The sequence below is a fragment of the Channa argus genome, chromosome 13 (genome assembly GCF_033026475.1).
Source record: "Channa argus isolate prfri chromosome 13, Channa argus male v1.0, whole genome shotgun sequence".
Taxonomy (NCBI): Eukaryota; Metazoa; Chordata; class Actinopteri; order Anabantiformes; family Channidae; genus Channa; species Channa argus.
Genome location: NC_090209.1, coordinates 9,538,722 through 9,550,759, shown reverse-complemented (window position 1 = coordinate 9,550,759; position 12,038 = coordinate 9,538,722). Strand labels below are relative to the sequence as shown.

Here is a 12,038-nt window from a genome sequence, read left to right as displayed (position 1 = left end):
ATTATTGTTTTGAATGTTACGAATCTGCGGCTGCGTTTCAAAAGATAGAAATGGGTGCAAAAACATGGCCTGGGAATATTACACTTACACAAACATTTCTATAAAGCGCATTCTCTATTCGGGAAAACCTACGATAACTCCTTGGGTATTTATTGTTTAGTTTTTTATAATACGTGATTTATCGGGTCCTAGCTGATCAGAAAAAAATATTAAAAAGAAAACAGGTTCTTGTTCATTTTTGTAAAATGAAAATAAAAACACTGACACATCAAGCACAAAATATTTATTTCTCTCTCAACATACAGCCTGTGATCAGAGTGCAGCAGGGTAGGGTGGGGTAATAAAGTGGGACATACAGCAGGCAGAGGTAATCCCACAGATCGTTTTAACACAAGCTTTTATCAGAGCATGTTCACAAGGGGGCAACATTTTCCAAGAGAGAAGGGAGATAAGCAGAAGTAGGAGGTGTTAGGGACTGGTCCTCTGCGCATTTCAGCTCTCCCCTTTCTTACTGCACCCGAATGAAAATGCCAACAATAGCTATTCCCTCCTCTGCTCATAAAGAGTTAGCAGCCAGGGAGTGGTGGAACAAAACATACCAGATACAAGTAACAGAGAACAGAAATCTCTTACTACTGGAAATATTTCACCAAAAGCAGAAGACTCTGCATAATATTCTATAAAAGTCCAATTCAAACCGAATTGATGGAATAATATACATCAAAGCAACCCCTCCACTACCTCTAAACAATCAAAATGTACAAATATAAATTACAAAAAAACTGTACAATTCACAGCTTGGCAGGATTGGGGAGCTGAAAACAAACGTGTTGTGAATGTGATATTTTTGACCACGGTAGCTATATTGTTTATCTTTGCTTTGTGGAACAAGTTGGCCATGCTTGTTAGTGATTAAAAAAGTACAAGCACTGAAATCCACTATGTACAACGTAGGAAAGTCTTTAACATGGGTAATAATTAAGGGAGACTATATATTGTGCAAATCTCCACATCAAGTATCTTGAAATTTAATTACAGAAATGACAAAGGGCTGACATCAAAAGCAAACTAGGGGAAAATCACTTAAACAAGGCAATAATACAGCTTTGTACGCATCTCATTTGCTAATTGAATTGGAGAAGGAAATTATTTTTAAGTACCACCTTATGCAAACATAACTTCACTGTACAGTGGCATCACCTCATTCAATAGCAGCATCAAAAAACAAAAAAAAACAAACTTCAGGTGTTAGACTTTAAATAAGTTATATATGTCAGACTTGACTGGTGATTGCACAGAACATTTCCATACAGTGTATACTGGTAAATAAGACAGCCAAGTTGAAAGAGCATTTTGCAGTAGTGAATGCAGTGTTTCCTGGGTGGTTTTAATGTTTCTACTTTGCCTGGTAACTTACATCTGTTGTTTGGTGATTTGAATCTTTGTTCAACTTTTCATCTTGCTCCTGTTGCACAACATCAGAGATAAGGCTAGTGGCAAGGCCACGGTCAAAGCTTTATGGAGGGATTAAATTGCACTTTTAAGCCTCAAGCCTTCACATATAAATTGCTACATTCGGATCAGAAACGTACCAGAAGCATATACTGTAGAAATAACTATGTACAGGTATTACATGGCTCTGGACACTGCCTTTTCTCTGGCAGCACTGACAGCTCTTGTGCTATCCAATACATATGTTTATCTATCAAAAATAGGCTGTGTCCAACTAAACCATTTGACCTGACAGAGGAGATTTTGGCTGCTGGCGAAATTGTTTATTCTTCTCAGATCCTATGTTAACAATTTGTTTCTGCAAGGCAACGGTATATATCCCCACTATGGCATTCCATCTGTCACAGGGGTGGAAAGTAAACAGGAGTTAAAACATGATTTTATAGCATATATTGTGTTAATAGTGCAGTAATACAAGGGCATTCATGTGTAAACCAAAAACAACCGTGTCTGTAATGCACTCAAGCTACCTGTAAATAAAAAGACCTTGACGCAGACATGCTTTGTTTCACAGGAGAAAAAAAAATAAAATAAAATCAATGTTCAAGGCACTACATTCCTTCAAATAGTTTCAACATAACACTGCCCTGTTACTGTAACTCTAACCACTGGTATTTGGATTTCAATGTAGTGTTTAGAGTGTATAAAACACACAAAAAGGCAAAAGCAAGAATATTGTGAAATATGTTTGCATGACAAAACATTTGCTAAACGTTTTGAACAGACAAAAAGTCTTGTATGGCTGAGTTTAGTCAAGACCAAAGCCAAAAAGCATACGGTATTCAGACACACTTTCTTAACACATACTGTACAGTATACACACATGCATACACGCACAAACATGTCCACACACACACACACACACTTTACTACAGATATGTGCTGTGTAAAGATATCAACACTGCTTAATGTTATTTACTGTATTAGATTATGTACATTTTGTACACAGATTATGCCATTACAGACCAACAAATCCTGGTTTGCAGATCAGGTAGTCCTAGTGGTTTTTGGACAAGGGCTATTCTCTGGGTTGTGCATAACCAGAGGGAAGGCTTGGATCCCTGGATTTGCCATTGTAGCATAGGGCATCATTCTTGCAGCACCGAGGAGGGCTACAGGACCAACAGACCCTACTGGACTAGGTATGCTGTGCCATGGCTGAGGGTAAAGGGGACCGGGAACCATCCCGACACAGGAGCCTGCTGGAAGAAGGTACCCAGGAGGGAGCATTGCAGAGGAGCTGGGAGTTAGGTTTGTGGGCATACGAGGGCCTAAAGTAGCAGTCAATGGACAGGAAAGAGACAGATGGAACTTGCTGGGACCAACATGAGATTTCATCTGGAAAAAAAGATTATTATTTTACAAAACAGCAAAGAGTAATCAAATGGCACAGGTCAAGTTAGTGGTGGGCAATAAAATGGTCTTAAGAAATTTCGCAAAATGGCAAACTATTGATATATATATAATAAATAATAATTTTTGCATTTTGGTTGATATGGTACAGCAATAGGCGTATTATGATGCCAAATGTCTCCACAGGGGAATGAAGAAAAATTGTAGAATGGTCCCATGATTTGAGATTTTAAAATGGTTTGGCTTTCTAAAGCGGGATAAAAGGCAGTGATATCTGTCGTAAAACAAACAGGTGACCTACTTTACTTTTCCACTACTTTAAAAGGTAACAGCTTCTCAAATTTCAGAAAGTCTGCTGTCCCAAACTGCTGCCACTAGGACAAAAAAGCCAATAGCCAATAGTTACTTTTGATTGATAGACAGTCACAGCATTGGTCCTTTTCCCCATATGATATGAGCTCAAAAAGTATAATTAGTAAAATAAATTTTTAATTATGTGCCCTTATGTACCCTCACTGCCCTTGACTATTTCCTAGTTTGAGGGGAGGTGAAAACCAAATATTAAGTATTATCTATGTAACTTTGTAGAAATCTGTTTTTACTTTGACATTACCCCAGATCAAAGTTAAAGTGTTTCTAAATCATTTTATTGACTGAACACACCCTATTGGAATACCTCATATGTAGCTGCTCCCATAGAAAGTGCTTTGCATTCCAGGTCCCGCTGGCGTCTCTGCTGTTTGATCTGGTTCAGGGAGGGTTGTTTATTGGCTGCTGAAACAGTCTCTTTTGTCCAGTCATCCACCAGTTTATGAAGATCATCAGTAAACATCCCTCTCTTGTTGTTGCTGTTGTTGGTCTGGACCTGTGCAAGCCGTGTGATTGGCTGAGGAGATGGAGAGGGTGTGGCTATAGTGACTGAGGGTTGTGTCTGAGCTCTGCTGGTGCTGAGAGAAGACCCTGAAAAGATACGTCGGTTTTAGAAATGTGCCGAGTCTAAACAATTGACAGTCAATCAATTGGCTGCTGCATGGCATAATGTTGGGCATTTTTTCACAACCCAGAATATCAGTAGTCTATAATAATGGTTTTGTTGATGCCAGAGTAAATGTGCACACAGCTACATCTGTGAAACATGTTGCCAAAATAGCAGCCAAAGGATGACAACAAAAAAGATATTCATGAATAATTACAGACAAATAAAATGTTTCATATGCAAGCGGTGAATAAATACAGCAATCAAGACATGTAGGCACACTGCCATGCAAGACTTAATTTAAATAAATGCAACTATTGGAAGAGTACCCACATTTTTAACAAGAACTGGGACAATTTCAGAGTACCAAAAAACAAAAATAAAAGTGCACATACAAACATAAGATAGGACTAAAATAGTGAAGACAGAGAAAGAAAGTAAGTAAGTAGGAAAGTAAATAGATAGTTACTACTACTGCGCTCTTTGCCTAGACATAGTCGTTTCAGAGTGGACCCTATAAAAAGGTAAAACAGCACAAGACAGAAACAGTTAGGCCAGGACACACTGCACAACACAAGTAAGTGGACAAGCTGCTTCAAAAGCACATTCAGCTACCAAAACAATGGGGAAAAGAGAGAGAAAAGGAGGAGAAGGGGTTCAAAATCAGTGAGGAGAACTGGAAGGAAAAGTCTGGTTGTTCTTTAAAATCATTTGGAGAAGTTGACTATTAGAAAAGTATACCTGACAAGCTTATGAAAGAGTTAACACACTTAGTCCTGGTTTATTGTGTTGCACATTATTGGGTTCCTGTATTTGTGGCAACCCTTTCAGGATGGAGACCATCAGATGTATTGCATATTGCATAAAATTAAGTTACTAAAAATATATATTTTTTAAAATATATTTTGGACATAAACTGCAGTAGGTATTATCTGAATTACAGAACACAATCAAAAGGTAAATGTTTTTATAGATTTCTAAAATTTAGTATCAATTATTTCTTTATTAGTTGGTAGGGAGAGTGGAGTAGAGTATTTATTCACAAAAAAGTAATGAAACGAATTGCATCTTTCTTTGTATTGGTCATTAAATATTATCTGATCTTCACCAAAGTAACAAACAAACAAATAACAGATTGCTTTTTTACACCACACAGTATGTATTGCTGGGGGTTCTTTTCAAACATTTCTACCTTCTTTCACCTGTCCACAAGACATTTTGCTACTAGTGTTGCAGACTATTAAGGTGGTCTTCAACAAACTTCAGGTCCGCCACAATGTTATTTCTGGAGAGCGTCAATAAATCCTTTAAGTTTTTAGCTCTTACTCTCGCATTCTTTTTACATCACTGAAATGAGCATTGTGTTTTGCCTTTTGAGTGATCCTGGCTGGGCGCCCACTTTTATGGAGAGTAGCCACAGGACCAAACTGACATCATTTACAGACGATGTCTCTATGAACTAATGAATATTTTAAGTCTTTAAAATCACTCTGTAAGCCCTTGCAGCTACATGCAAGACAGAAACTCTTAATTGTAGGAATTCTGAGATGTCTCTTCTTTATATGAGAGACATGGCTCATATCAGCAGATGCTTCTTGTGCATACTACTCTGACACTGTTTGAATGGCTTTATAAATAAAGAAGTTCTAACCACACACTCATTCTTGTTTCATTGACTGGACATTTAGTGAAATCAAAAGTCTAGTGTTGCCATTAATTTTCCTACCATCATTTTATATGTTTAATAGGTGTGTTCAATAAAGACACACAGTTGTTGTGCTTTATTGCTGATAATTGTGACCTTGGTGAGATCAGATTACATTTCATGACCAATTTATGCAGAAATATTACAATAAAAAATTTCAATAATCTGCGAGTTTTGCCGGTGGTTTAATCTTTTTAATTCATGCAGAAATCCAGGCAATTGCAAACAGTGTCATTACGTTTTCTTGTGGCTGTATAGAGGACTCCTAGTATACAAATTGGTGAATCGTTGCTTCATTGAATTAATGAGGGGGGGATATTGTGATTTCAGTAAAAGACTGCAAGACCCATTGAAAACTGAACTCAAAACAACCTATACCTTAATTAAAAGGAAAAAGTATTAAGGTTTTAAATTACCCCTGTACAAAAACGGAGATCATATACTACCATACAGTGTATTTTTGGAAGCTCTGCCTTACTGCTAACAAATCCAAAACTTATTTTATCATTCATTTGATATATAATTGAGTTTTAACAGCACTTAATCCTACAGCAAAAGGGAACAAATGTTAAATACTGAAGGTCAAAAACAGAAAAATGGCACATTTTCCTAATTTTAACCAATTGCTTGCAAAAGACTTCCCACTCCCTCTAATGCGTTTAAGTGATCAAGAAATAAGCAAAATAAAAAAGTTAGGAATACTGCAGCCTAAAAAGAAGATCTCTTTATCGATGTGGGAATCCCTGCGGAACAAAATGTGAAAAATAAATAAAACTTGAAACTGAAAGGGCACACAGGTTTAACTGGAACTAATTAGTCAGCACTTGTTAGAAACATGCAGGTAACTCAGGACAGGTGGAAAGAGGGGGAAAAAAGTAGTAATATTGATGATACAGCCCTTAGTCTGGCGGAGTAAGTCTCCATCAGTGCCCTGCCTGGCGCCTGCACCATGCACGTCTTCTCCGTCCAAACATGAGGGACAGAGAGGGTTCCTCTCTACCAAGGCATAGAGCCCTGCCTATTAGGGAATGGCTGGGAGGTTTTCTCTGTGTTAGTATACACAGGATTTGGTGAATTGGGCAAAGTGTCTTGACTTGGGAGATGTTACAGTGAAACTTAACGGTGAATGGAAACAAACAGTAAGTAGGGTATAAAAGTGTCGTCATATTCTCTCTCTCCCCTTTCTCTCACACACACAAACACACAGAGTCTGTCTTTGAGTCTGACCTCACGCCCATGTTTGGAGAGGACTAGCCATTCACAAGTCACAGTGTACTTGTAGGTTCTGTTTTAAAAAGCCAGAAGCACTGCACAAAGCATTTATATGATAAGGGGAGGTCATTATAATGGTAAATTAATGGTTACAAACATGATAGTGGTTCAGTGAATTGTGGATGATTGACAGTAAAGACTCTGTACAGGTAAGTACATAACAATGTTTACATCATTATTAAAATATATTTATAGTATATGAGATTACACATGACTATATAAGAGGTATGCACACCATAGAAATGTTTCCTGTTCACTCGTCTTGACAACATGCCCAATAGTGCCTGGACTCATACTTTGCATATCATACCTGACCACCATATTTGACCACCAGAGACTGTGCATACAATCCTGAAAGTTGCATTTTAAATGAATTAATAATAATCTGGAATGAACTGAATTACTTAGAACCTGCATTCATGAATAGCCGTTTCAACAACTCATTAAGATAAGCTCTGCTTTAACAAGGTTGACTGATATTTGTCTTATAAGACAACTAAATCCAAGTGCTGAAACCCAGTGGTCACCACATCCAAATGATTGCACTCTGACATTTTCTGAAGTCACCCTGCAACTCTTCTACAGACAAGCAAATATTAGTATAGTATAGCATAGTTTACTTTTAATTGCCCAAAAGAAAATTCTGTCAAACTCAGAAACTATCAATATTAAGAAAGATTGTAGGTCATAGATACAGTTACTTCTGACTCTTCATCAGTAATACCCTTGTCTCCTGGGTTACAGATGTTTAGCAAAGGCAAGCCTTCTGGTTTCAGATCATATGTAATCATCTGTCCTAGAGAGAACAGATTAGTAATGAAGTCATACTTGCTGATCTTTATCTGCAAAATGGAAAACAAGCCAGACAACTAACAGCATCATCCACTATCTCTGAGTACCACAAACAGTTGTGCACATTTACAACATATCAACACCAGTAGCTAGTGAGGGGGGGTCCTGCATAGTTATAGGCGAAAACATTAAAGGACACCTTCACCGATTTTGAACTTGCTTTTAGTTTGGTTAGTAGATGTCCATAAGTACTATTAAACTACCCTTTTACTTTTCTATATCAAAATATTTGTCTACTTCTAGCTGACAAATGCCTCCCGATGACATCAAATGGAGGTACCTTGAAATTCGGATTAAGTCATCTTGTTGGTCATACTAATTTGTAATCATGGTCAACCTGCTTCTCCAGATGACATCATCTGAACATCTTATGATGAAAAACTCCATCCTGTGATGCCATCCAGAAGAGTTTTTTAGCTATAAACAAAGAAATATTTTAATATACGGAAGTCAGAGGGAAGTTTAAAAGCCGTATTATATATTTACTCCCTAAACTAAAACCATAGAAAGAAATTTGAAATTGGTGAAATTGCACTTTAACACACAAGCTTAATAAGAAACCAGGTTAATCTATTGTTTAATGAAAAGGAAACATTTGCTCGAGCCATGTGCCAGCATATGCCCAATTCAGCTTTTGTAGGTATGAGTTTAGCATAGCAACATCACGTGTGCATGTGATGGATATCCTCTTGACGCCAGAATAAAAATCATAGGGTGAGACAGGGCAAGTGGTAGGAGGAACAGAGATGGACAGATGAGGACGCCTGTGAGGAGAATTAGATAGACGATCCACTATATTACACACAAATTAAACTAAATGTGATAAACAGAATAGAGAGGTAAGCTAAATAAAGAGAAGATGGAAGTAAGTGAAGGGAATAGAAAAGAACAAATACAAACAGATGGACAGAGACACAGGTCCACTGAGGAATCTAGTGCGTGGTTTGCTACTAGATTTATAGGTGACTCTCTCTGATGTTTGGTGGTAAACCGTCCAGCCTGTAAAAATGAATATAAGAGGGAAGAAGAGAAGAAACAAGAGAGACACTTTGTAAAAGTGCACAGAGACCGGGATGAGAAAGCAAAGGATTCTAAAGAGTGCACGATATGCACGATGCCACTATATTATCTGGTGATTATTGGTGAACATTCATTGGTCTGATGATGCAATTTCAGCCAATAACTATGACTTATAAAAGAGCCTATTAGGGGATATTGGGAAAAAATAATAATAATAACAATAAAAATAAGATTATTAATAATAATGATCAAGGCAGCAATGGTTGTCTGCTCTTGAGTTTGGACCCCAATAACATTTGTTTATTTGATGGGGGCTCTACAAGAATAAACATTTATATATGATACATAATATAATTTGTCTTTCTTTAATTTATATTATTAGTACCTATGTACATGTAACCTTTGCATAACAAGTCCTCGGTATAAACTTTTTAACTTTATTACTCGAAAGTTTATCTTAACTTGTTTTAAAATGTGTAACCTGACAACCTAAGCTTCCCCTTCAATCTGTATTTATTGCAACACAGATGGTATGCACATATTGATGTATAGCAAAATTACAATTTCTCCCTTCCTCATTCGGAGACATAATAGCCATAAGTAAACTGACATGTTCAGAAAACTGATCAGCCATAATATTATGACCACTGACAGGTGAATAACAGTGATTATCCCATTACAAGGGCAAACAGAAGTGAGTGGGATATATCCAGCAGTGAGTGAACATTTTGTCTCTGAGGTTGATGTATAGGAAAACATGGGCAAGTGTAAGAATTTGAGTGACTTTAGCCTGTTATAAAATCTTGAGAATTTCAGGAGGATCAGGTCCCAACATTGTCAGGAGTTTCCTTTTCAGACATGTAGCCAATGTCGGGAGATAGTCCGTGCAAGATGCGTTCTCACTTGTGAAGAAATACTCTGTGTAATTGGGCAAGCGGTGCTGCTTGGGCACTTTGAGCAGGGGGGCAGAACTTGACACAAAAACGAAGCTGCAGAAGTGACAGTGTTTTGCTTTGTAATCTGTTTGTGTAGCACAGAATCTCATGCTGTTCCTTATTTGTTTGACAATTTCCAGTCTGCCCTTACTGTGCTCACAAATTCAATGTCCTTCGAGATCAACATTGTTGTCATGTTTGTGTGAATGAATGAGTTCTTCACCTTCAGGTGTTTGTATTTGCCCGGTTTTGCGGCACTCGCAGAAAATAGACGTCATCAACACGCCCATTCACTTATGGTGAATTCTCCAGAGTATTACATCCTCTATTCACAAATGATCTCGGTTGGAGCTAATCCGGACATTGCACTAGGGAGCTGGCTTGGTAAAATCAGAGTAATGTCAGGGCCAATACACTTTCGACAGCGTTTGCTTTCACACATACACCCTCTCCAGAAAAACTCTGGCTAATGGCTTTTAAATTCCATTGCATGTCTGTAAGTGGCTTTTGATAAGTGCCAAATTGTAATGGCTGAAAGACCGAATCAGAGCAAAAGTAAAACTGCAACTTTTTTGGGAATGTTACTGGTCAGTAGTGGTCAGGACCTACCAAAAGTGATCTAAGGACGTAAACCAGTGAACTGATAAAAAGGTCATGGGTGGCACATGATGCACGTGGGAAGCAAAAGCTAGCCTGTGTAGTTAGAAGAACTACTTTAGCTCAAACTGCCAAAAAAGATTATGCTGGTTCCAATAGAAAAAGTGTTAGAACACACTGTGCATCAGTTTTTTGTGTGTGGGGCTGTGTAGCTGCAAGCCAGTCAGCCTGCCCATGCTGTCCCATCATTGCATAAAGTGGCTATTATGGGCATTTGAGCATCAGAACTGGATCATTAAGCAATCAAAGATAGTTGTCTAGTCTATGAATCACATTTTTCTCATAACGTGGAGGGCCAAGTGCATGTGCATCCCTTACCTGGGGAAGACAGAACACCAGGATGTTGCTACTTTGACATTTACCACCTATGTAAAAATGATTGGTGACCAAGCACACCTAATGAAAACGGTATTCCCTGATAGCAGTGGGCTCTTTCAACAAGATAATGCTCCCTGCCAAATTGCAAAAATGGTTCAAGAATGAGTTGAGGAATGATTTCAAGTTGTTGACTTGGCTTTTAAAATCTCAATCCAGTCAGGAACCTGTGAATTCTTCTAGGAAGACCCATCTGAGCCATGGAAACCCACCTTGCAACTTAAAGGATTTCAAGCATCTGCTACTGACAGGTGCTACTGGTGCCACATATGACCACATTCGGGGGTCTAGTGGAAGCCATGCCTTAATGAGTAAGGACCATTTTGGTGGTAAAGGTGGCACCTAATCAACACGAGGTGGGTGGTCATATTATTATGGCTGATCGGTGTATATGTCTGTTAAAGAGTTTAGGGAATTTAAGTGTTCCTATGAAGATAAGAATGGTCTTGCATGTGTCTGTAATTTAATAATAAAACTCTTTTGTGCTTCCTATTTGCACATCTTTGTGGACAGTACGCACAACAAACATCTTTTAATCATTTACCTCGGCCCTATTAGCATGACCCATCCACACACACACACCAGCATGCACATGAACCTCCTATGTGTACCTTGGCCAGGGCCTGATTGGTTGGCCATTCTGTCACCATGTAGCCCAGCATAGATGTTGTCTGAGGAAAAGGAGCCCTTCACGGAACAGGGCTGCTGCGTGTGGACCTGCTCTGGGGCTGCACTGGGCTGATTGGAGGAGCTGGAGCTGGCAGTGGAGTGGGCAGAGACATCTGATAGAACTGAACTTCTGGCTGGAGAACTGGATGAACTGGCAGCACTCTCACCTTGGTGGGTTTAAAAAAGAAACACTGTGTATCAGTGTGAATCACACACTCCTACAGTTTTCTATACCTGACACCATCTCATTGTTTTTCACTTGAAAATATCTAAATGTGTGCTTCACACTAAAAATGCTCTCCCATACACACAAATGATCTCATAAAACACTTCTCAGCATCCAAACCCACACACCTTTCCTCTCAGTGGTAGTGTTTTTAAGCTGCTGCACCATTGGATTGAGCAGTTTTCCAGCCTTCAGCTTGTGTTTGCTGGCCCTGCGCCTGCGGCCACTTGGAGGTGCTGCATGAAGTAAGCCAACACTTGGTGGCAGAGTTTTGCCAAGCTCCTTGTACAGATGTTCAATCTCACTCCTCTGGAATGCCTGGAGATCAGAGATCTCTTTCATGTGTCTAATGTGAAGGTATAGGGAGAGAACAGAGTGAAATGAACTTAAAATTTCTGAAAGGAAATTGACAGGCACGGTTTCCATTTTACATTTACTCTGCATTGTTCAAAAAAAGCGTCTAAATATGAGGTACAGTAATGTCAT

General features: G+C 38.6%; 1 protein-coding gene across 18 annotated transcripts in view; it reads right to left on the bottom strand.

Moving 5' to 3' along the window:
• Positions 1–268: 268 nt before the first annotated feature.
• LOC137139841 (serine/threonine-protein kinase WNK2-like) overlaps positions 269–12,038 on the bottom strand; it is a 46,916-nt gene continuing 35,146 nt past the window's right edge. For 15 of the 18 annotated variants that reach the window (XM_067527640.1, XM_067527639.1, XM_067527638.1 and 12 more), the window contains 6 exons: positions 11,681–11,898; positions 11,269–11,493; positions 8,571–8,669; positions 4,311–4,355; positions 3,542–3,825; positions 269–2,850 (listed from right to left, as the gene is read on the bottom strand). In XM_067527640.1, the coding sequence (XP_067383741.1) occupies positions 2,500–2,850; positions 3,542–3,825; positions 4,311–4,355; positions 8,571–8,669; positions 11,269–11,493; positions 11,681–11,898 (1,222 nt within the window). In that variant the 3' untranslated portion in view covers positions 269–2,499. The remainder of the gene's footprint in view (positions 2,851–3,541; positions 3,826–4,310; positions 4,356–8,570; positions 8,670–11,268; positions 11,494–11,680; positions 11,899–12,038) is intronic. The other 3 variants (XM_067527644.1, XM_067527645.1, XM_067527646.1) reach the window with 3 other exon arrangements.